The sequence below is a fragment of the Lepidochelys olivacea genome (assembly GCF_965140295.1).
Source record: "Lepidochelys olivacea isolate rLepOli2 genome assembly, chromosome: 1".
NCBI classification, from domain to species: domain Eukaryota; kingdom Metazoa; phylum Chordata; order Testudines; family Cheloniidae; genus Lepidochelys; species Lepidochelys olivacea.
Window position 1 is genome coordinate 145,280,165 of NC_140411.1, and position 23,948 is coordinate 145,304,112.

The 23,948-nt window shown below is 39.7% G+C and overlaps 1 protein-coding gene across 1 annotated transcript in view; it reads left to right on the top strand.

Moving 5' to 3' along the window:
• The window catches only part of PDK3 (pyruvate dehydrogenase kinase 3), a 77,185-nt gene that overhangs the window by 32,027 nt on the left and 21,210 nt on the right, over positions 1 to 23,948 (top strand). Inside the window, exons 3-5 of the mRNA XM_084650090.1 lie at positions 3,389 to 3,460; positions 11,899 to 12,083; positions 16,561 to 16,650. Of these exons, the coding sequence (XP_084506216.1) occupies positions 3,389 to 3,460; positions 11,899 to 12,083; positions 16,561 to 16,650 (347 nt within the window). The remainder of the gene's footprint in view (positions 1 to 3,388; positions 3,461 to 11,898; positions 12,084 to 16,560; positions 16,651 to 23,948) is intronic.

Genomic DNA, 23,948 nt, shown 5'->3' on the forward strand with positions numbered 1-23,948 from the left:
AACATTAAATACAAAAATGATGCATACAAATAGCATAATCATACTCAGCAAATCTTAACCTTTCCATAGACATCTTACATACCACATTTCGTACAAGATTTGTTGCATATGTATAACAGTGGTTGCAATAATGATCTGTATGGTCATGTTTTAATCAGATAATTTCACAAGAAGTATGAGACTTTTGTGTATACTGAATTAATATAAATGGGAAATATCACATTTCATTTGCTTTTAAAAGTAAGGCATTCCCAAAGGGCAAGAATGCATGGATTTTGCTGGCTGCCGATAGGAGAATTGCATCTAAAATTACAGCGGTGGCGGTTGCAGCTTCAAGCATGCTTGTCAACGTCTTTAACGATTTGGTATTTTTAAGCAACATTGTTTCTTCAAGTGAATGCATGTGTCTGTTCCACCATAGGGGTGTGTGTGTGTGTGTCATGCATCAGTGCTGGAAAGTTTTCCCTAGTGGTACCCATGGGGCAGCCACACCTGCGTCCTGGCTTCCCTCATGCTTTAAGCTAAGGGTATAAAGCAGGGGTGGCCAAACTGCAGCTTTTTTACTGTTAAAGTGTAGCTCATGGAGCCCCCCTCAAACCCACTGCCTCTAGTCTCCGCTTACTAGACTGGGGGTGTGGAGAGCTCAGGGTTTCTGCCCTGTGGTGGAGCTAGGGGCTTCTGCTAGAGACAACTGGTGCCTGCTGGGGAGGACACAATTTAAAGGTTCACCCTCCCCTAACAGCTTGAGTTATGCCCCTCAGGTACACCCCCAGTCTTACCGTCAGTGACCCCTCCCTGCAGCTTCCAGATGTTAACTCCATGTGGAGAGCCAGTGGCAAACAGCTGGGAGCTGCAGGGAGGAGCCACTGCTTTAGCTCCATAGGGAGAGGTAGCAACAAAAGCTGCAGCTTTCCCTGCAGCTCCCAGCTGTTTGCCGCTGCCTCTCCCCTTGGCCGGAGCTCCCAGCTTGCCAGCCCCAGCAGCTGCCATGCAGGGAGGAGGGGGCCCATCAAACCCTGGCAAAACTCTCGGAGGGCACGTGACCGTATGCATCTCTCGATTTAAAAGATACCACTATGGTTTGGAAATCACTCACACATCAAATACCTGAGATTCTTCATGTGAGGATGAGATGCTACCAGGTGAGTCTTTCCTTTCAGCTGGTCCACAGCACATGAGTCTTCAAGTGCCTTGTGGTGGTTGCTGCTCACTTCAAACACCCAGGAATATTTGCCTAAATATCAGGACGACTGACTCAGGACGACTGACTCCGAAGGGTCAACTCTTAACAGGGTCAACTCTTAACAGGCTGGTAATACACATTGTAGGGAGAGTGATCACTTTACATAAGCTATTACCAGCAGGAGAGTGGGGTGGGGGGAGAGAGAACTTTTTGTAGTGATAGACACCCATTTTTTCATGGTTTGTGTGTATAAAAACGTCTTCTGTACTTTCCACAGTATGCATCCGATGAAGTGAGCTGTAGCTCACGAAAGCTTATGCTCAAATAAATTGGTTAGTCTCTAAGGTGCCACAAGTACTCCTTTTTACCATCACAGTTGCCACTGATACCTGCAATCTGGACTCTGATGCATATTCCCAAGACCTCCTGTTTCAGGTGCTTTAGCCAGTGACTTCAACCATTTTAATGGTTTGACTTTCTTTAAAACTAGGCAGCCAACATGTACTGCTTAATATTATTATTTTGTATTTAATTATATTATTTTTAGGGATTATTATAAATTTGCCTTAACATAAGTTGTCATTTTCAAATTGAATTTTGAATAGGTTTATTTTTTAAAAATGAACCTGTATTTAATTTAAATTGGTTATTTAAATAAGATTTTTTTTTTAACTTAAAAGTGTGGATTTTTGTTTTTTGGTTTTTTAAACGATTTTTTTTTCATGCATGCTGATTCTGACTGTCCTTTTTTTGCTCTTCTTGGAAATGTCCCCCTTTGTAGCAGTCTTTGCAGGGAATTCTTTTTGTGTACTGCATATGTTTTTGTTTCAGACAAAATTATAGTCCTAAGGTAAAAGTTTCAAAAGTGATTTACGTTCCTATTAGAGAGACAAGATGGGAGGGGCAATACCTTTTATTCGACCAACTTCTGTTGATGAGAGAGACAAGCTTTTGAGTTACGCAGAGCTCTTCTTCAGGTCTGATAAACCTACTCAGGGTGTCACAGCTAAATACAAGTTGTAACAGATAGTTTAACATAAGTAGTTAACACACTGTAGGATACTATTCAATTTGAAGTAACCCGTTAAGATGGCTGCAGTCATAGGAGAAAAAATGGATGTTAGTGGGTTACAAATTGTTGTAACAAGCCATAAATCCAGTGTCTTTATTAAAACCCTGATTTTTAGTGTCTAGCAAAATTACGAATTTAAGCTTTTGAGCTTGTCTGTTGAAGGTGTTGTGTAGGTTTCCTTTGAGGACGAGGACTGAGAGGTCAGATACGGAGTTGTCATTTTGTGAAAAGTGTTTGCCCACAGGTGATATGGTATCTTTTATTATTTTACTCTGTGAATTCATTCAAAAGTGTAGTGTTTGGTTTCACCCACACAATTATTGGGGTATGTAGTGCACTGGATGAGGTACATAACTTATTGTGATAGGCATGTGTATGACCCATGGATCTTGAAAAGTGTGTTGGAGGGTATTGACCATTGTATATGTCTGCAAGTTTTTCATCAGTTATGGCAGGGTCTGGTGCTGCGTTGAGTTGGTGGGTCCTAGTCTGTGGGGAACTTGCTTCTGATAATGAGGTTGGTGAGATTGCAGGGCGGGGTGTCTGTTTGAAGACCAGAAGAGGGGGTTTGGGAAAGATTTCTTTCATGATGTGTTCCCCAACAGGTATGGGTTGTAAATGTTAAATGATACTGTGTATGGTTTCCAGTGTGGAGTGGTAGATAACAGCCTGGTGTATGCGGTCAGAGGGTTTTTTCCTGTTTTGAAGGAGTTTCTCTTGGAGTATTTGAGTGGCCTGTTCCATGACATCATCTGCTTCTCTGGGGGAGAGTTCTTGTTTGGTGAAAGTCAGTTTTAAGTGTGTTAAGGTGTGTATCCTGGACTTTCTCCATTGAGTATATTCTGTGGTTTCTGAGTGCCTGGCTGCAGGTAACAGGTTTCTTGATGTATTTTGGCTGGTTACTTGATCTGTGTAGGTAAATGTGATGAGCCATGGCTTTCTTGTATACAGTGGTCAGTAGGGATCCATTGCTGAAGCTGATCATGGTGTCCAGGAAGTTGATATTGGTGCAGAAGAGTTCTAGAGAGAGTTTAATGGATGCGTGGTGATCATTGAAGTGGGATTCTATGTCACTTGGGTGTCTTTGAACGTTTTATCCCTAGTTCTTAATGTCACATCTCTTTATATTTCAGGTACATGCAAAGTTTCCTTGAGCTTTTAGAATATGAAAATAAAAGCCCTGAGGATCCTCATATTCTGGATAAGTAAGTAATGATTTATTTTAGAAGTAAAACCACCAGGAAAAAGATCTGTTAAAAGCCAGGATTTCTGTTTATTGTAACAGCATAGAAATAATCAAATTTGTAATGTAGAATTCAGGTAGTTAAGACTGTGTTTGTAATAACTAAAACATAAAATCTAAGTTTGTTTGAACAGCCTACGCTGTATAACCCCCTACTTAGGTACTCTGTTTTCCTTGAGCTCAGGTAGTCTATTATAGTATTTTAATGTATTATGTTAATGTATTAATATTTCAAACAGGTCTATAACTTGGAACAGAACATTTACCATACAATAAAAATTACTTTGGGTGAAATCCTGTCACTATTGGAATCACTGGGAGTTTTGCCATTGATTACAGTAGGTACAGGATTTAACCCTTCATTGCTATCTATCAGAGCTGAATTCAGACTAATGACTTTAAGGTGAAAAGTTTCATGGGCCAAATTCATATCAGAGGAAAGCAAGCCACAACTTCCACTGAAGATTAGTCTTATTCTGATTTTCTTACAGTAACAAACACTCTACCTCAGCATGGAAAGTTCTTTCTTGCTTATATATCATTACCATTAAAGTAAAGGTTCTGTAGATTCTGTGTTTTTATTTACTTTAGATGTTTATTAAACTGCAATTTAGAGAGTCCATCCAATACTGTAGGCACCCCTGACACTCTTAAAAATATACTAATAAACAGGCAGACCTATCAGTTACCCCAAATCGTATCAAATAACCCACCAACAGCATAACAAAAAATAATTAACAGAATCCAACACCACTGCTATTCAGCCCTGTCCTACATTCATATCTTCATAGTCAAGGGAGAAAAGGTGAGGGCTCTGAAGGCTAATGGATTTGGACTATTACAGAGCTGAGGAGGAAACAAGTTCCAAAAGTTCTCCATTACATCTGCATAACCATATGATTCTTTTGCGTTTACACAGGTATGACTGAACACAGAATTTGGCCCTTCATTTGAAACGTGGTAGACAATTTTGTTGATGATGCATGAGAGAGAATAAAACTCTGCTGATGCTCCATCAGTTGTATTGGTTCTGCAGTGCTAACCGTATTGAAGTAATAAATTCTTTTAGTCATTAAAGTAAACGGATTAGACTTGGGGCTGATCTGTTGAGAAATATGTCATGTTTATTTTTTTCCTGTGCAGACCAGAACTGCACTTTAAACTGACATTTTTAATAGCTATATTCTCTTCCAGAAAGGTAAATAAGATATGTCCTCATGTTTCATTCTTGGTTTTTAAGTGATTCTCAAACTTCATCACAAATTTCTCATTCAACTTGTATACTAATTCCATTTAAAGTAAGTCCCTCTGCCTGTCTCTCATTCTAAATCCTTCAAGTGGAAGACTTTCTCCATAAGCTGGATATCAAAAATGCCATCCACTTTTATGTGGCAAGATGAAAGTTTTTGCTTAACTCTTTTCTGCTGTTTATGAGGGTAGGCCAAAAAGGGTTAACATATCCAATCAGTAGTAATCTAAGCGGATAGTCACTTGAATTGAGTCTTATTCAGAAATTGCCGTTACAGAAGGTTGCTACGCTTACTCTGCTAAAGCTGTGGTGACACTCTTGTGTTGATACAAAAGCCAGATCAGAAGTTAGATCTGATACATATTTTGGTAAAACTGCTCCTTCAGTCTGTTTACAAATTATGGAGCTCTTCAGCCTTGCTCCAAAGGGGTTAATGCTAAGTAATCTCGGGGAGGGGGAAAGAATCAGTGAAAGATTTTTTTTTCATGAAAAATACAAGGTTATTTGCCAATAGAGTTCTCCAAATGTATTTACTACTAAGACCTACTACGCATCTTGTTACATCATCTCAGCTTGTCTTCATGTAGCTACTGTTTCTGGATAGGCAGTTACCAAATGAAGGGGTAAAGAACTCGTCGTCTTCTCACTGATGCTGCCTTCGTGCGCATCTGCCAACGCACATGAAGTTGACTAGGTTCAACCAGCTTTCTAAGAATTCCTGCTCTGTGGAACTCGGTGTTACTGTGGTTTTGGAGAAGTAGTACGCAGTATTTTGAAACTTGGTTACAAGTGACTAAGTCAGAATATTAATAAATTTCTTCATTCTGGTGTCATGTGAGCTTTGTTTGAAATGGTGCTTGTCTACAGCCTAAAGTGAAAAGATCAGGGGCCAACTTGACAGACATGGAGCATAGCAAGATTAAGGAAAAGTGGTAAACTCATAAATACACATAAATATATTCAGGTTGTTAGCCTTTTAAAAAAATGTTTAGGTCTATCTTAATTCATAGAAAGGAATATCTTCAAGAGCGAAGTAAAGCATCTTTGAAGATAGGAGGAGGAGCAGTTGCATGTTAGGGTACATCTTCACTACCCGCCGGATTGGTGGGTAGTGATCGATCTGTCAGGGATCGATTTATCTTGTCTCGTCTAGACATGATAAATCGATCCCTGAATCGATGCCTGTACTCCACTTTGGCAGGAGGAGTAAGCGAAGTCGATGGGGAGCTGCCATGGTCGACTCGCCGCTGTGAGGACGGCAAGGTAAGTCGAACTAAGATACTTTGATTTCAGCTACGCGAATAGTGTAGCTGAAGTTGCATATCTGAGTTCGACCTCCCCACGCAGTGTAGCCCAGGCCTAAGAAATAACTAAGGATTCCTTTATAATATATGTTGTCCTCTGTAGCACTGAAGGATTCTGGTTTCTGGGCAGGCATGCTTTCTGATATGAAACATAAAGAAATTTAAGTTTGTTTCCTTGTGGCACTATCTCTCTATTTGCAGAAGAGAAAATAGGAGTTTGTTCCTGTACTTCTTTGCAACCAAAAAAATGATTTTGGTATTCACAGCTAGGAAGAAGAGGACTGAAACCTCTCTTTTCTTGGCATTTAACTCTGAGATTTCAGTAGTTACAGATCACACATAATCAGAAAGGCCTAATCTATTTAAAAGAATCTCTGAAGCCTTAAGCATTAAAGTAGTTTTGAAGAGGGGATGCTTGTTCAATCAGCAAGGTAGGTGAGTATGTAAGAACAGCCCTTCTTTATTTTAAAAGTCTTTAGATTTGGGATTAGGTAGTATCTATTAAGACTTCCACATTACTGCTTATTTTGCAAAGTAAGATGTCACTTTGAAAGACTAGATGAGCCATTTGTGGAGGCACTTAAGAATTGCTGATTAGATAGGAGATGGTGAATAAATTACTTTACAAGAGGAGCGTTCCTTCACAATCAGCCATGTAGGGTGAAGGGGAAAGCATCTTTAGGGAAAACAGATACATTATTACTCATTAGGAGAGGTACATGTGACATTACCCAGGGTACAATCTGGACTGTAGAACAGCTGTGTCCACTCAATTCTCCAGCCTGGGGTGCCTTTTACACTGTTCACTGTGAGAACAACCACTCTTGCTCAGCTCACACGCAGCCTTCAGCATGTGAATTACTCCCAGATATTACTGTATGAGTATTAGCGAGCCACCAATGAATTACACTGCAGGGCAACACCAGCAAACTCCCAGTCCCAGACTTTCCCCGAACATATGCATCTTGTAGTGCCAAGCTCTCTCCTTCTGGACAGTACAAGCTCATATAAAGTCCATCATTTCATTAATAAAAAATTATATTCACAAATCCTGTTATGTGGAATGGAGTTTCCCAAACACTTCAAAGCAAACACACTGGTTTAGATAAAGCAAGTTTATCAACTACAGAAAGAAAGATTTTAAGTGATTACAAGTAATGAGGCATACAAGTCAGAATTGGTTATAAAAAAAAAAGGGGGTAAAATGCAATTAATATCTAATTTAACAAGCTAAATGAATTCCAAGCAAAGATTTCTCTCACCGCATGCTTCAGCAGTCTTACTGGCTGGATTCCTTTCAGCCACAACCCCTCCCCCAGTTCAGTGTTAATTTCCTTGTTGTTCGGGGCGTGTTGGTGCTGTGGGCAAAGAGAAAGGGAGGAATATTTTGAGGCTTCTGTTCTCCTTTCTTATAGCTCTCTTTTTCTTTGAAAATCATCTCCAACTGAGGTTCAGAAGACAAAAAGTCTGTGGTGATGGGAACCTCCAACAGTTTCTTTGTCAAGATGTAAATTTCTTGCTAACTCCCTTTTTTCTGCCAAAGAATAGTCACCAGGTGATAGTCCATTTGATCTTGTTGACACCTGGCTGAGGTGTTGGTTTGCCTTTTGTTTCTGAGGAACTGGTTTGTGGCTGTTTTTGCAGACTTGGAATATGTCTCAGTAGTATCATATAGTAGAATCGTATACCTTTACATACAACGTTGCCCACACGCATTGGACTAGGACAGTAATTGGCAAATTGAGTTTTCAAATGGCATCTTTTGGGAAAATATACGCAAGGCATACTTGGTACAAAATGTACCAGAGTCTTGTAAAAGGGGTGAACATAGGAATACAAACTGTCTCAGTACATTTTACTTCCCAATAGTGCTATAGGCCTGAAAAACATATGAAAGTGGGAAATAGATACCAGTTTTAAGAAACTGATAAAATGTTTTTTTCCCTTTTTTAACTTTGAGGAGTGGTGTGAGATAAAGTAAAGAGGGACAGACTAGAGGCATCACTCTCCACTCTAATTGAGTAATTGGGTTTATCACAGGACTGTTTAAAACTTCTGAATACCCTATAAAAAAATCCAGGTATGTGGTGACAATTCCTTTGTTTACAAATAAGCAATTAAAGCCCTTTTTGAGTACTTGCAACTTTAATCTGAGAGGTTATATATTGACTTTTAGGGCTTATCTACACTACAGAGTTTTGTCGCCAAAAGTCCGTTTTTGTCGACAAAACAGTGGAGATGTACACACTACAATATTCCTTCTGCCGACAAAACTCTCCTGCTTCGCTGACAAAATAAAACTACCTTGACAAGAGGTGTAGAGCTTTTTGTGGCTAAGTTACGTCGACAAAGTGTCAGTGTAGACACTGCGCTTGGTTATGTCGCTGTATATGGCCTCCAGGAGGTGTCCCACAATGTCCATTCTGAACACTCTGGTCAGCAGTTAGACCTCTACTACCCTGCACCCAGGTACACTGTTCCCCCTTTAAAGGCCCAGGAATTTTTGAAATTCCACTTCCTGCTTGCTTGGGGTGGACAGTTCATATTGCATCTTCCCAGCTAACCGTGGTGGCTCCACACAGCAAATGCTTTCCTGCTTGGAGCGCATCTGAGTTGTTGAATATGCTGGCACTGTGGGGAGAGGAGGAGGTGCAGTCCTAGCTTCACTCCAGCTGTAGGAGCTTCGATACTTAAAGTCAGATTTCTCGTGGCATGTTGGAGAAGAGCTATGAACAGGACACATCAGCGCTGTGCAAAGATAAAAGATCTGAGGCAGGTGTACCAGAAGGCAAGAGAGTCATGTGGTCACTCCTGTGCTGCGCTGAAGACTTGCTGCTTCTATAAGGAGCTGGATGCCATCCTCGGCAGTGACCCCACCTCCACGACCAAGAGCCCCATGGATACTTCGGCAGGGTTGGAGACAGCAGGCTCGACCCTGAGGATGAAGTTGTGGGCGAAGAGGTTGAGTTGGAGGACGCGATGGGACAGGCGATAGGGTCATCCGGTAACATGGCAAGCCAGGACCTCTTCTCGACCCATGAGAGTTTGAGCCAATCCCAGCACTCTGTCTCTGGTGTGCATGATGCAAACATGGGGAGCTCTGATAAGTGATCTTCTTGAGTTGATGCTGCATATGAGGTGGAGTTGTCCTTTTCTTTGTTATATTCTAGAAGTGGGTGAAGGGATAGATATGTATGAGACTAGCTGTGTTTGTGTGTGCTTCACGTTCCCCTTTGGAGCAATGGAACAGTGTTAATGTGCACAGAGATTTCTGTATTTTGACATCTTCTGTATTTTCCACAGTATGCATCCAATGAAGTGAGCTATAGCTCACGAAAGCTTATGCTCAAACAAATTGGTTAGTCTCTAAGGTGCCACAAGTACTCCTTTTCTTTTTGCGAATACAGACTAACACGGCTGTTACTCTGAAACCAGCGATTTCATGGGAATCCTCCAGAGAGATCTTTAGGAAACTTTCCTTGAGGTACTCACCAATCCTCTGTCAAAGTTTCCTTGGCAGAGCTGCTTTGTTTCTTCCCCCATTGTAGGAAACTTTCCTGTAATCCCTTGTGCAGGGACTGAAGTGCCACACAAGCGAACAGCATAAGGACCTGATCTGAAACCCCACGCATGCATGAGATGCACTCTTGCATCCATGCTTACCCTAGGGAATGAGATATTGGCTGTGGAAAATGGTGGCAGAATTTACAATTTTGTACTTAGTCGCCTTAGTATCTGGCTGCTCAAAATCAGCTACCAGGTGATCTGCCTCCATACACCACCCCAGGGAAAACTTTTCACCCTTAACCTTACAAATATTACGGAGAGCACAGCAGGCTGCTATGGCCATGGGAATATTTTCCTCATTTAGGTCTAACCTGCCATAAAAGCAGTGCCAGCGTGCTTTTAATTCGCCAGACGCACTTTCTGCTGTCATTCTGCACCTGCGTAGCCTATTGTTGAAGCATTCCTTGGTGCTGTCTAGGTTTCTGTTGTTAGGCTTCATGAGCCAGGGGAGTAATGGGCACGCTGGGTCCATCATTATGGGCATTTCAACATCCCCCATTGGAATCTTCTGGTCTGGAAAGAAAGTTCCTGCTTGCCGCTTTCTGTACAGGCCAGTGTTCCTGAAGATGTATGCACCTCACATTGGTGTCAGTGAAGCGCCCATGGTGATCCACAAGCACCTACAGTACCGTAGAGAAGTACCCCTTTCTATTGATGACAGCAGTGCAGGCTTCATCCTTTCAGACTGAGATGGCAGGTGCACAGTAAACAGGGGCCATTGAAAAATACCATGGAACACAGTCAGAAGCCTATGGAATGATGGGATGGAAAAAACTGCATCATGGAACATTGCACCTATGATGCATTGCAATCCACTCCGCCATCTCACAATTCCTAGATGGGAAGTAGCACAGTGGGATAGCTACCCACAGTGCATTGCTCTCACTGTCGATGCTAGAGCGCCAACCGTGGATGTGCTTTGCCAACAGAAGGGGCGTTATGTGAACGTGCACAAGCAAAGTGATTATAGTGTTTTTTGATCATCAGCATAACTTGCATTGACAAAACTCTGTAGTGTAAACGAGGCCTTAGGAGAAGTAAATACTAGTGACTAATCAGTCTTCCGTGCTCTATAACTTCATACAATCTAATGTATTATTATTTCCTTCCAGAGGTGGTGCTTAGGTTCTAATTTAATGAATTATTCACTCAATTTGTCAAATACTGTTCTTCTGTGCTCATTATAAACCCATTGAGAATTTGCTTCAGAGTTAGCATATAAAAAGACTCCTTAGTTTTGCAGACACAGTTACAACTTAATAAAAGAGTCACCATCTTTGCTTTCTTTTGAAAAGTATATTGCATTTGTTTCTATTTGATCCTGAAGGAAGGAATAAAGCATTATTGTCAATGTAGTATATGATTGTCATTAATGTCAATGAGAAAAGTGGCAGAGATGAAGGTTGCTAACTCTTAGTGTTTTGAGATTAATAAGATATTCAAGTCATCCTTTTTTAAAACATGAATGGTTCTTTTCAGTATTTTGTACCTCAAAAGAATTGTATGTAAAAGGAAGGGGTAATTCTTTAAATATCACAAGCTGTGGTCTGCTTTGACAAGAAAGTAACATTTTTAATCTGTTCTATAATATATGCCTACTGTTGTCTTGCATCATTGCCATTAAAAAATAAATGAAAGTAAGCTCCTAAAACTTCTTGATCTCAAAGGGCAAGATACTACAGGAAAAAGGAGAAAGCGCCATTGTGTGGTTTTTTTGCCCTCTAGAGGCATAAAAAGAAACTGAACAGAATTGTGTCTGTGCACATGCTGATACTGCTCATTACTTAAACATAACCATCCTCATAAATTCCTTCCATCTGGTACCTACTCTAAAAACAAACTGTAGGGACACCTTTCTGGTAATTCTGATAAACAGCCAACTGGTCTCTTCTGAGACAGCTCCCCACCAATCCACTGCCTCCTGCAGAATTTGTAAACCAAGCAGAATAAATGACATATGTTGTGCTGGATTCACAGAGAAGAAAGGTCTGGAGAAAACACAATTTTAAATAAATTGTTATGGGACATAACTAGAGTTATCAAGAAGCCTTGAATGTTTACACTAGTTTGAACATACGGTTGCACCATAATATATTTCCCTTTAGCATGACATGTGGTAGGTACTAATGTAGTTGGAGTTTGTTTCTCTGATAAACTTTTGGAGACCCTGGGGGATAAACAATAAGAGACTCTTATATGCAAGTGAATATTTGAAAACTGCAGTGTGAGATGCAGAGATTCCTGTTACTCTAACATTCTGTTTCTAATTTTGTGTTTCAGCTTTTTAGAAGTTTTAATCAAAGTAAGGAACAGACACAATGATGTGGTTCCTACCATGGCGCAAGGGGTGATTGAGTACAAGGAAAAGTATGGCTTTGATCCGTTTGTTAGCAGTAACATCCAGTATTTTCTAGATAGGTTCTACACCAATCGCATCTCTTTCCGCATGCTTATTAACCAGCACAGTAAGTAATTGCTTTGTTTTTCAACTTGAAGGAATAATTGGTTTTTGCTTATAAATCTAAATTGACAGCATTGATTTGGCATTCCTCGCACCAATGACTAATTTTAATATTCCGAGGTGAAGATGGTAGATGATGTATTGTGACAATTCGTTATTTAAGTAGTGCATTTTTTTTTGAGGTGTCTAGAAATTAATCTGAACCACTAAGAAGAATAACAGCCTTGTATTCCAAAGTGATAGGCTTGCAGTGAAGCTCCACTGTTCTATTTTGTCAACGTGACTGTAAAATTTTTTTCACCCTGTTAGCAGATACAGTGTGCAAGGTGATGTATATGGTATTTTTAGGTACTAGTAAAATAACTACCGTATATACTCATTCATAAGCCAAATATTTTTGGTAAACAAGTGACGCATCAAAGAGCGGGGGTTGGCTTATAAACGGGTCTACACCAAAATTTGATGATTTTAAACTCTATGAAATAATTGAATTGAATATCTAATACATTGTCATTTTGTTTACATGGAGCATCTGCAGGCACGGAGCCCCTCAGCTCCCTGTGGCCGTGGTTCGCTGTTCTCGCAGCTCCCATTGGTTGGGAAGTCTCGCAGCTCCCATTGGCTGAGAATGGCAAACCGTGGCCACAGGGAACTGAGGGGCTCCATACCTGCAGACGCTCAAAGTAAACAAAACATCCCGACCCGCTAGCGGCTTATCCTGACAGGCCAGGAGCCAAAGTTTGCCGACCCATTTATTGATGTCAATACTGCAGCCTTTTAAAGTTGCAAAGGCTTTCTTTAGTAGACTAGATTGGCTTGAAAGGAATACTAAAAGAGCAGTGCTGCAAATCTGCATGACATTTGACTCATTCATTTCACAAAATGCTATGCCTTACAAGCCAATCAGAAAAATACAATGAACGATAGTACTATAGCACTGTGTCAGTCCGCTACTGTGTAATTTGATTTCTTCATGCATTTCTACCAATGGACCTCATAAGTCTCGAGCCAATATGAAAATATAACGTGCAGAATCAATGGAATCTCTAATAAAATTGAAATTGCCTGTTATCCCCACAGACGTGCCAATCTACAGGGCTGCTTTGAAATAAACAAAGAATAATAATTTGATCGTAATAAAGCAGGTGACATTCCTATATAAAGTCCTACAGAATCTATAACTACAATAATAATAATCTGTTTTCATACTAGTATTTAAAATGAACAATGGTGAAATCAAAAGAAAAAGGTCTGCTTATCACGCAGCGTTCAAACTTAAAGTTGTTGAATATGCAGAAGCAAACAATAATTGCGCTGCTGCTCATGAATTCTGTATCAATGAGAAGCAAGGAAGAGAATGGCAAAAAAATAAAACACTAAAAGACATGCCAAGAAGCAAGAAAAAATGTCCAACGAGGTGCACTTCATTTCCTGAGTTGGAGAGAGAGATCTCAGTAATTGGGTTGTTGAATGTTGACTGTATGGGTACATTGTCACTAGAACTGGAATTTGTCTGCGTGCTCTGCAAATGTCAAAAGACGACAAATACAAGTCAATAAAGCCATCAGTATTTGTCGCATCAGCCGCTTGGTGTACTCGCTTCATGAACCGTCATAGTCTCTGTTTTTGTCAGCGAACAAAGATAGCGCAAAAGCGGCCGAGAGATCTGGAAGAAAAAAATCGAATCTTTCCAAAGGCTTACTATAAAATATCGAAAGGAATATGCATTTGAACTGTCAGAAATAGCAAATATGGACGAAATGCCAATGACATTCGATCTCCCGAGCAACAGAACGGTAACCAGTGTTGGTGAAAAAACAGTTTTAATTAAAACCACTGGCCATGAAAAAATCCATGTTACGGTGGTTTTATCTTGTTTGGCAAATGGATCAAAGCTCCCTCCTGTTGTTGTTTTTTTTTTTTTTTTTAAAGAAAAACCTTGCCTACAAACATGAAATTTCCTGCTGGTGTCATCATATGTGCACACGAAAAGGGATGGATGGATGGATGAAAGTGGGACTATTGAATGGCTGGAAAAAGTGTGGAATAAGAGACCAGGCGCACTTTTCAAGAAACCTGCTATGCTCATTTGGGACATGTTCAGGGCACGCAAGATGGATGAGGTGAAAAATGGGCCAAAAATATGAAAACTAATTTGGCTGTAATACCTGGAGGCTTAACTTCAGTTCTACAACCTCTTGATGTCTGCCTGAACAAACCCTTTAAAGACGGGCTATGCAAAATGTGGTCTGAATGGATGTGCTCAGGCATGGCGAATTGGCAAAAGGCGGGAATCTTATGAAGCCCGAAATCAATCTGGTCGCCCAGTGGATCAAGGACGCGTGGGTGTCCATTCCCTCGGAAATTATAGAAAAATCATTTAGGAAATGCTGTATCAGCAATGCACTCGATCAGTCAAACGACACTGCCGACATCTACGATGATCATGCAGGTGCAGCTGTGAGTGAAGCAGAGTTTAATGAACTGTTTGGTGAATCAGAGACTGATTCAGGCTTTGAAGGATTTTAAGACTTTTTAAAGTCTCATGTTGTTCTAAGTTACTTGTTTTAAATATCCATTTACTGATTTTAAATATTAACTGTAATTTTTAAGGTGAATACATATTTGTTCAGTTGTTATAACAACAGGTTTTTCGTTAGATTACATTAAAATCATTCTAGCAAAACTTTTGAGTGTTTCTTGTGATGCCAGCTTTTAAAATACAGCAGGGGTTGGCAAACTTTGGCTCCCAGCCTGTCAGGGTAAGCCGCTGGTGGGTCGGGATGTTTTGTTTACTTGGAGCTTCCTCAGGCACAGAGCCCTTCAGCTCCCAGTGGCTGCGGTTTGCCGTTCCCAGCCAATGGGAGCTGCAGGAAGTGGCTTATGAAAGGATCGTACAGTTTTTGCTGTTTTTACCTATCCATCTTGCAGGGTTGGCTTATAAACGAATGGCTAATGAACAAGTATATATGGTACATCTTCTCTGCCTATCAGTCCACTTGTAGATTTGACACGTTTAATCATCAGACAAAAAAAAGTCTTCCACCTTTTCAGTTTGTTTTGTTTGTTCACTGTGCATATTTTAAAAGCTAAATAGTTTCTAGCAAATTATGCTGTCTCCTGTTAATTCACCAACCTCTTTTTTTCTTTTCTAAAGAAACTATTTCTCACCTGAGATTTCCATTTTTATTCTTTCCTTTATTAATAAGCACAGCAGTTCTGATTTTCACACTTGGCTCAAATTAGATTCTCAGGTTTGTACTGTTTAAGTATCCATTGTTGGTATTCATCTTGTAGTATGAAAGGAATTACTTACATAGCTCCCAGTAATCAATATTTGTTGCATTTCAAAGTTAAGGTCAATCTTACGATCTCTTGAAGTGTATATTTGTGTCATGGGCTCTAGGGTTTCATTCCCTGTCCAATATTTTGCTGTTTGTGACATCTTAGAAACATGGTCACACGACATATGGTAGGATTATATGGTAGGAAAAATGTATTTTCCTAACAATTACTTGTGTATCCAGTAACTTTTAATTATAATACGATCAGTGAAAGGTGTTAAATGCACTAGTATAACAAGGCTAAAAAGATTAGAATAGTATATCCACTTAGCAATAAATCTGGCCAGACATAGGAAAAAAGACAATAAAGCTAGATAAATAAAAAGGCCCTTCTTAGAAAATAAATGTTGTTAATGAATAAAGGTTTCATCCTATCAGAGTTTGTAGGCCTAGTCTAAACACACCAGTTGCACCCGTTTAACTAACTGTGATGTTAACCGGTTTAGTTAGCTGGTGCAATGTTGAATCTGGACACTCATACCAATTTAAACCTGGCTTATATCATTAGTTTGTACAAAGTTGCAGCAGTTTAACTAAACCAGTTTAATATTACACCTTTAATTAAACTGGTGGAATTTCTTTGTGTAGACAAACTCTAGTGATTCAGCCTTGATTAGTTTAGGGCAAATGGTTCTCTTAAGTGTTGAAAGAGAGATGGCTAGGACAAGTTTTGAAAACAGAGGCTTCATGTAATTTCGCCTTGACCCCTACAGAATTCTGTTTAATTTATTGTTGGTATGGGTGCTAAGTATTAGAAACCTTTTATACCTCATCGAACTTACAGTTCCTACCTACTCAGATAATTATATGAATGGAACATTTTATAATTCAGTTGAATCTGTACTGACTTTAGTCTATCCTGAGAACTATGAGATTTTTTTTCTTTCTTCTGGATAGACATAAATGGACTCCAATGCATTTACTTCTCATATCATATCAGATATTGCAAGCTATAATTACTAAACAAAGTGTTTTTTCTAGAGAGGTCAATAGTCTTGATCAGGGACCAATGTTATGGAGGAGTATCTTTTTGAAGTGTGACACTGAATCTTGTCAACATATTGTCTGATTTAACTTTTCTATGTTGTTTTAAATGTAATAGCCATTCACTTAACTGTCAACTTTTTTTCCTCTTAGCACTTCTTTTTGGTGGAGACACTAATCCTGCTCATCCCAAGCATATTGGAAGTATTGATCCTACCTGTAATGTGGCTGAGGTAGTAAAAGGTAAGGAGATACATTTAATATTTGTATTATGTTTCAAACACCAATTTACAGTTCCACATACATAACCAGTTAAGGTGTCCAAGGCAGAAGTTGTATTTCCATTTAATTAAAATTTTAAAAAACGCTAAAAAATGATACACATTTAATTGCTTATAGCAAGGCCATAAAAATATCAAAATTTTTAATAATATTAACAATATCTAGCTCTTACAGTACTTTTCATCTGTAGATCTCAATGTACTTTACAAGGAAGGTGGGTACAGTTATCTCCTTTTTACATATCAGGAAACCCAAGACGGGGTGAAGTAAAGGCTTGTCCAAGGACACCCAGCAAGCAAGGGGCAGAACTGGAACTGGAATGCATGTCTCTGTGTCTTAGGCTGCTGCTTTATCTACTAGATCACACTTTCTAGTGGCCTCAAAATCCAAAAATCTGAAACTAGTGGAATGTTAACAGAGTTACAAAAAATGGAATTATAACTTTATCTTCTACTCAAGGACAGATCAAAATCTTTTATCCTTTACTTATGTTTGATGTGGTGGTTAAATTATTTTCCAAAAAGTATTTAAGAATACATATTCTACTTGACATCCTTTCTAAAGGAAATCAGGGATATACATAGTCATCTGTTCTTGTGCGATTATTCAAGTAAGGCTCTACGATAAAGAAACAAACACCATAAGAAAGTGAGGTTATAATTACTCCCAGGGGAATTCTGTCCCACTGTGTGTGTGCATAATTAATGAGCCATGCATAATTTTAATTTTTTTGTGCAGAAAAAAGCTTCTGCTGGAAAGTTGCTGCATTTGCACTTTTTGCCCACCAGAGGGCGCTATGGTGCTAGAACAGAGCAGCTTCCCCCCTGCCAGCCCCATCAGAAAATAACTACTGTGGAAAGTTGCTGCGGTTCTGCCTTTTGCCACCAGAGGGCACTGTGGTGATAGAACAAAGCAGCAGCTCCCAGCCAGCTAGAGATGAGAGAGCCTACCTTCTTCACAGCACTTGTCAGGCCAGGTCAGGAGACAGGGGCTATGGGGAGACAGACAGTGTGGGGCTGCTGGGGAGTCAGACAGGGGTTCATAAGGGCTAGTGTGGGAGGACAAACTGGGGCAGGGGCTGAATGGGAGTGGAGGCGTAGGGCCACAAAGGGGAGTGAGGTACAGGGCTAGATATGGAGAGGGAGGTGACTGAGTGGGGGCACAGACACACATAGGAATGGGAGTGGCTGAGTGGGGGCATAGAGACACGTGGAGACAGGGGGAGGAGGTACAGGGCTACCTGAGGCAGGGGAGGCGATGTAGAGCCACATCAGGATGGGGAGAATGGATGTCTGAGTGGGAGTGGAGGGACACGTGGACAGGGAGTTCAAGGACACATGTGGGACAGGGGAAGATGTGCCTGACTGAATGGGAGAGGCTAGAGGTCAGCCAGGGTCTGCATGGGGGAAGCTCCTTAACAATCTCTCCCTGCCCCCCGCAAAAAAACTGTTCTATGCTTTTCCCACCCATACCCAACAACACTCCAAGTTCAGACCCAGGCTCCTTCCCAGCAGTTACTTCCATCTCCCTCAAACCCTCTGTTACCCCTGACTCCCCACAAGCCTTTGCACTGCTTCTGAGGGGTGTGAGAAATATATTTCTGTATTGTACTTTAAATGAATTATTACTCAGAGTTCTGTATTAATAATCCTGAATCTTTTTTGTTGTCTGTAACGATACAGACATACTTGCTGACAGGTATTTTGAAATAAATGATAAATTAATTGAAACTGGTGTGATTATATTGTGGTGTTTTGAAAAATAAAATACACCTCTACCCCTATATATTGAGACCTGATATAACACGAATTTGGATATAACGCGGTAAAGCAGTGCTCCGGGAGGACGGGGCTGCGCGCTCCGGGGGATCAAAGCAAGTTTGATATAACGCGGTAAGATTTTTTGGCTCCTGAGTACAGCGTTATATCGGGGTAGAGGTGTATTCAGAATTTTGCAGAATTTGAAAATGTGTGCATAATTTTTAATTTTTTGTTGCAGAATTCCCCCAGGAATAATATAATACAGGAATAATCTTCAGATATTTAGAAACTCTTGGCTTTTGTCTTTGGGCGCCAAGCACATAGGGAAGTTTTGATGTAACTGTACGCCTTGTCACACAGTGTTGCTCCCATGGAGTGTGTGTGTGTGTACGTACATCACACACAAATGTTCCATACACACATGAATAAATGCACATGCATATATGTGTTTCATACACATACGTATGAGCATATGCACATACAAACATTGGGTACCTATTAGTGTCTTCTGTGTATGGAATGTGTGTATCTGAATTCTCAGTTGATATATTCTCAATGTGAAGACATAGTGGCCAACTATGCCAGGATGGTAATCTAGTGGAAGAATATTGGGATGCCATATGAGAACTGGTGTTGGGCATCAAATCTTGGTCTTTAGTTCTTGGGTCGACAAGGGCTATGAACACAGTGGAAGCAGAAACTATTTTAAACCCATGAGAGGAGGTATCTCTTCCTGTTGATCTCATTTCACCCATATTAACTCAAGGAGCAAAACTGATTGCCTCTAAGGGAGTGTGACCACAATGCTTTAAAAGAGGGGAGAAAAATGAAGAAAATAGTTGGAGGGAATCCTTAGTGCTAGGAGAGGGTATTCAGATCCTTATGAAGGTAGGAGAGACACCACGTGAGAAACTAGTGAAACACAAAGCACCTTTTTTAAAACTACGGAATCTACTTATGATATGTGTATGATAATCAAGGTGGGCCATTTCCAGCACAAATCCAGGTTTTCTCCCTCCCCTCCTCCGCTCCCCCCTCCCCCAGCTCCACAAACCCACTCTCCTGTTGGTAATAGCTTATCTAAAGTGTCAGGGAGAAAACCTGGATTTGTGCTGGAAATGGCCCACCTTGATTATCATACACATTGTAAGGAGAGTGATCACTTTAGATAAGCTATTACCAGCAGGAGAGTAGGGTGGGGGGAGAGAAGACCTTTTGTAGTGATAAACACTCATTTTTTCATGGTTTGTGTGTATAAAAACATCTTCTGTATTTTCCACACTATGCATCCGATGAAGTGAGCTGTAGCTCACGAAAGCTTATGCTCAAAATAAATTGGTTAGTCTCTAAGGTGCCACAAGTACTCCTTTTCTTCCTACAGAACAAGTTTGTTCAAGCCTCTAATACAGCAAAATTACAAAGCATTTTTTAATATTTAAGTAGCAACTGCGTGTGTGTGTGTGTGTATATATATATATATATATATATATATATATATATATATATATATATATACACATACACTAATTGCATAGCACTGATTGCTTGAATACAGTTCCACTTGCAACGTGATACTTTATTTCACCCTTTGTTATACATTTGTGTATCAGTTGATGTGTCTGTAATGTTTTACCTGCAGTCTTGCTGCTTTATAAGCATTTGAAAATTAATATTAACCTTATCCCAGTTTTGCTTTTGGAGTAAGTGACTATCCCAAAGTGACCTCATGTTTTACTGAGCTTTTTTAAAAGCAGTTTTTGAATGTTGAAACCATGTGAAATTTAGTGTATGAATTATAAGTAACTATAAATTACAGAGCTCGAGAATAAATTTTAAGAGTTTGTGTTATTTTGATATCATCAAAGAATTCTAACCTGATAGATTCAGCTTTTCTCTTTCTTTTTTATGAAGTCATTGCAGTTGGAAATTCTTCATAAATTAATATTTTCCAGTTTACATAGTAATTGGCGAAACAGTTTATTTTTATAGGTTAACAATGGCAGCCTTATAAGAATTGCTGTTTTGTCCAGTGTGTTTTCAAGATAGCTGTTGTCTGCGTTGTGTTGCAATTTTTTGTCAGCAGATGGAGATATGGCATAGATTGCCAAAGCAGGAAATATAACCAAAATGGATTCTTGATGTTCCTTTGATTTTTGTCTTTCTGTTCTAATCCATAGTAATTATTGATATCATATTGAGATGAGTCTTGAAATTTAAGCTACTGTATTACAACATTTAAATCTAACAAGTACTGATCACTTGGGCCTTGGCTGTATAATCCTTAGTCACTTCAATAGTTTTGTTATAGTGAGACAGTAGCACCACGAGTTAAAGATGAGACTAGAGGTGATGAATAATTTTTTTTTTAATTTAGTGGCTGAACTGAAAAATCAGAAGGGGAAAAAAAAACAGTTTCAAACTAAAACTTTAATTTGTTCGTTTTTTCTTGATAAAACAAAAAACTGAATTTTTTTATTCAGGTAAAATGAAATATTATTTTGAATGTCAGTTTGAAATGATGTTTTGAAACAAAATGTTGATATGAAATGAAATTTTTGAAATTTTCATTTTGGGTTTTTTTCCCAGCTAAAACTATTTGCTGAATTTGACCCAAATTCTCAGTTTCAATACCCCCCAAAATGCATTTTCTTGGGAAATTTACTATTTGCCAAATAAAGTCACACACCTCTAGTTGAGACTAGCTTACTGATTTTTCTAAGTGTTCTAAAATCCTCATGTTTATTTGCTGAAAGTTGCTGTGTCTTGAGGAGGTCTGGGGGCAGGGTTGGTAGTCAAAATTTGATGTCATTTGAACAAGGGACACCCCAAATAGTCCACCAAACCAAAAAAGTGACATGCTGTAGCCAGTGAACCTGAGAAGTACCCATGTACAGTGAGTTTGAGCTCTGCCCTAAGTAGATTTCAAAGAATGTATATTTTGTGCAAAGAGTAATAGGAGTTTTGGACTGGGAGGGACCTCAAGAGGTCTTCTAGTCCAGTCCCCTTCATCCAAGGCAGCACTAAGTAATAACTAGACCATTCCTGACAGGTGTTTGTCTAATCTGTTCTTAAAAACCTTCAGTGATGGAGATTCCACAGACTCCCTAGGCAATTTATTCCAGTGCTTAGCTGCTCTGACAGTTAGGAAGTTTTTCCTAATATCCAACCTAAACCTCCCTTGCTGCAGTTTAAGTTAATTGCTTCTTGTCCTATCCTCTGAGGTTAATTAGAATATTTTTTTCTCCCTCCTTCTTGTAACAATCTTTTATGTACTTGAAAACTGTTATCATGTCCCATCCTGCCCCACTGCACCCCCCCAGTCTTCTCTTCTCCGACTAAACAAACCAAGTTTTTTTTCCAATCTTCTCTCATAGCTCATGTTTCTAGACATTTGATCATTAGTTGCTTTCAGCCTGTACTCTGCATGGTCGTCTTCTGGAAGTTGTCCCCTGAGAATACAGTTTCTGATTTAAGAGCTGTGTTGTGAAATCCACATGCTTAATCAGATTTACTTTAGAAGTATTGCCAAGGAAAATTGAATTACCTAATTAAATAGAGGGAAGATGAAAGACTCTAGTAAGCAGTAGCATTTGGTCAGTGTAATCATGATGCATGCTTCTCATCCCATTCCTGACCAATGGGACTGTGTGTGTGTGTGTGTTTTTTTTTTTTTTTTTAAAGGGGGTGGCAAGTAGCTGTGACTCTCAGCTGTGTCAGTGTGATTAAAGGAATGGCTGAGGCTCAAGATATGCACCCAGGATAGAGAGCCTGTTTTAAGGACTGGTGCAAAGTTGACATTGTAACACAGCACTAGGATGCTGCCATTAATCAAAATAATAACTTATATTTATCATGAAAAATAAACACAGAAAACACATTTATAGTTTCTAAAATAATTTATTTAAGCTACACAAACCAAGGGTCCACACCTATCCGTTTCACCCTTCTAAGTGAGTTCTTGAAGTGCTTTTCCATATGTGTTCCACTCTTGGTGCCCACGTTCCCCATGCTCTTGAGATTAGAATCTTTTGGCCAGCAGTGTCTGTTGGCCCAGGCCTGTACCATAAGTGCCCTCTAGCCTCCCTCCTGAGAGCATAAAATGGCAGAGTGGGACCAACTGTCTTTGGGTTCCTTCTTATTGCCCATGGGTGAGACACAGCCTTGCAAGCAATATGTTTTATTTTTGCATACTTGCATAGTTAATTTTTAAAATTGTATAGATCACTTTTAGAATAGTCATAGTATAGTTTTGTTTAAGTGTGTGTTGTTAGGGTTTTTTTCAGGTAATGCTTTGAAACACTTTTTTCTGTTATCTGGGACCGGGGCTTCAATCTTCGTGGTTGAACAAAAATCTCCAAGCAGTTTTAAGTATTGCTAAGTATTGTAAGCAAGACAAGACAGCTATACCACTTAATTGTGGCCACTTAAAATGTTTATTTTTATATTCAGTGAGCGGCACATCATGAGCACTTGTTCTGTTGGTTGTTCATTTTCATAATAAATTCAGAAAACAAGAAAAGCTCACTGAAACTTTTCCTCTTGGATAAATCTGAGACCAGCCTCTGATCTGGTAAACCAAATCTGAGCAGTCTTCTTCCAAGAGTTCCTTGATAAGCATTGGCTCTGCTATCAGTTCCTGGGATCCTGCCTCTTTGATACATGCTGCAGCAATTTCTGCTTTCCAAGTCATTGTCCCACATCGGTACCAAGTTGTATTAGAAGCTTGGCACAGAGTGCACATATGGTGTTTATAAGGGATTACAAAGAAATTACAGGGACTCCTGCTTCACCATTAGAGAAGTATTTCTTTTCCTTATCAGCCTCAGACCAGAGTATGGAGGCTTCTCCTTATGACTCCTGAATCTACTATACTTCAGTCAGAGAATTTAGGGTATATGTGTATCAACATAACCATAGGGATTATAGGGAGAGATGTTCTATCTGGTACTCTCCAATCCCCTTTTCGGCTCCATACACAGTTTGCCTATGGACCGCACCCCTGCCTTTACTGGGCTCCCGGGGTCTCTCCAGATGTTAGAAAGCCTTCCTCCATCCACTCCAGAGACAAATTGCCCTCCCATATAGAGTCTACAATCATCGACACCATCACATCCAGATAACTACAAAACTTTTGAGGATCTCCTCAGAAGAATGGCTGAAACATTAGAGATGCGGGTACAGGTTGTACATGAAAAATCGCATGTCTAGACATCCTGCTTACTTAATTATTGGAAAGAATGGCAATGCCAGTTAATGATGGTCTGTTAGAACATGCACACGTTTTGTGACATACATCACCCACCATACCACCAATGTCTAAGAAAGCTGATAGGTAGTAATAAGTTCCCTCTTCGAGATCTGAATATTTTTATACTCACCCAACACCTGGATCACTTGTGGTCACTGCTGCCCAGCAGCGTATGAATCAGCAAAGCTTCAAGTTCATGCTTCCAAATGCTTCCAGTTCCTATCATAGACAGTGGACCTCATCTGGTGTTG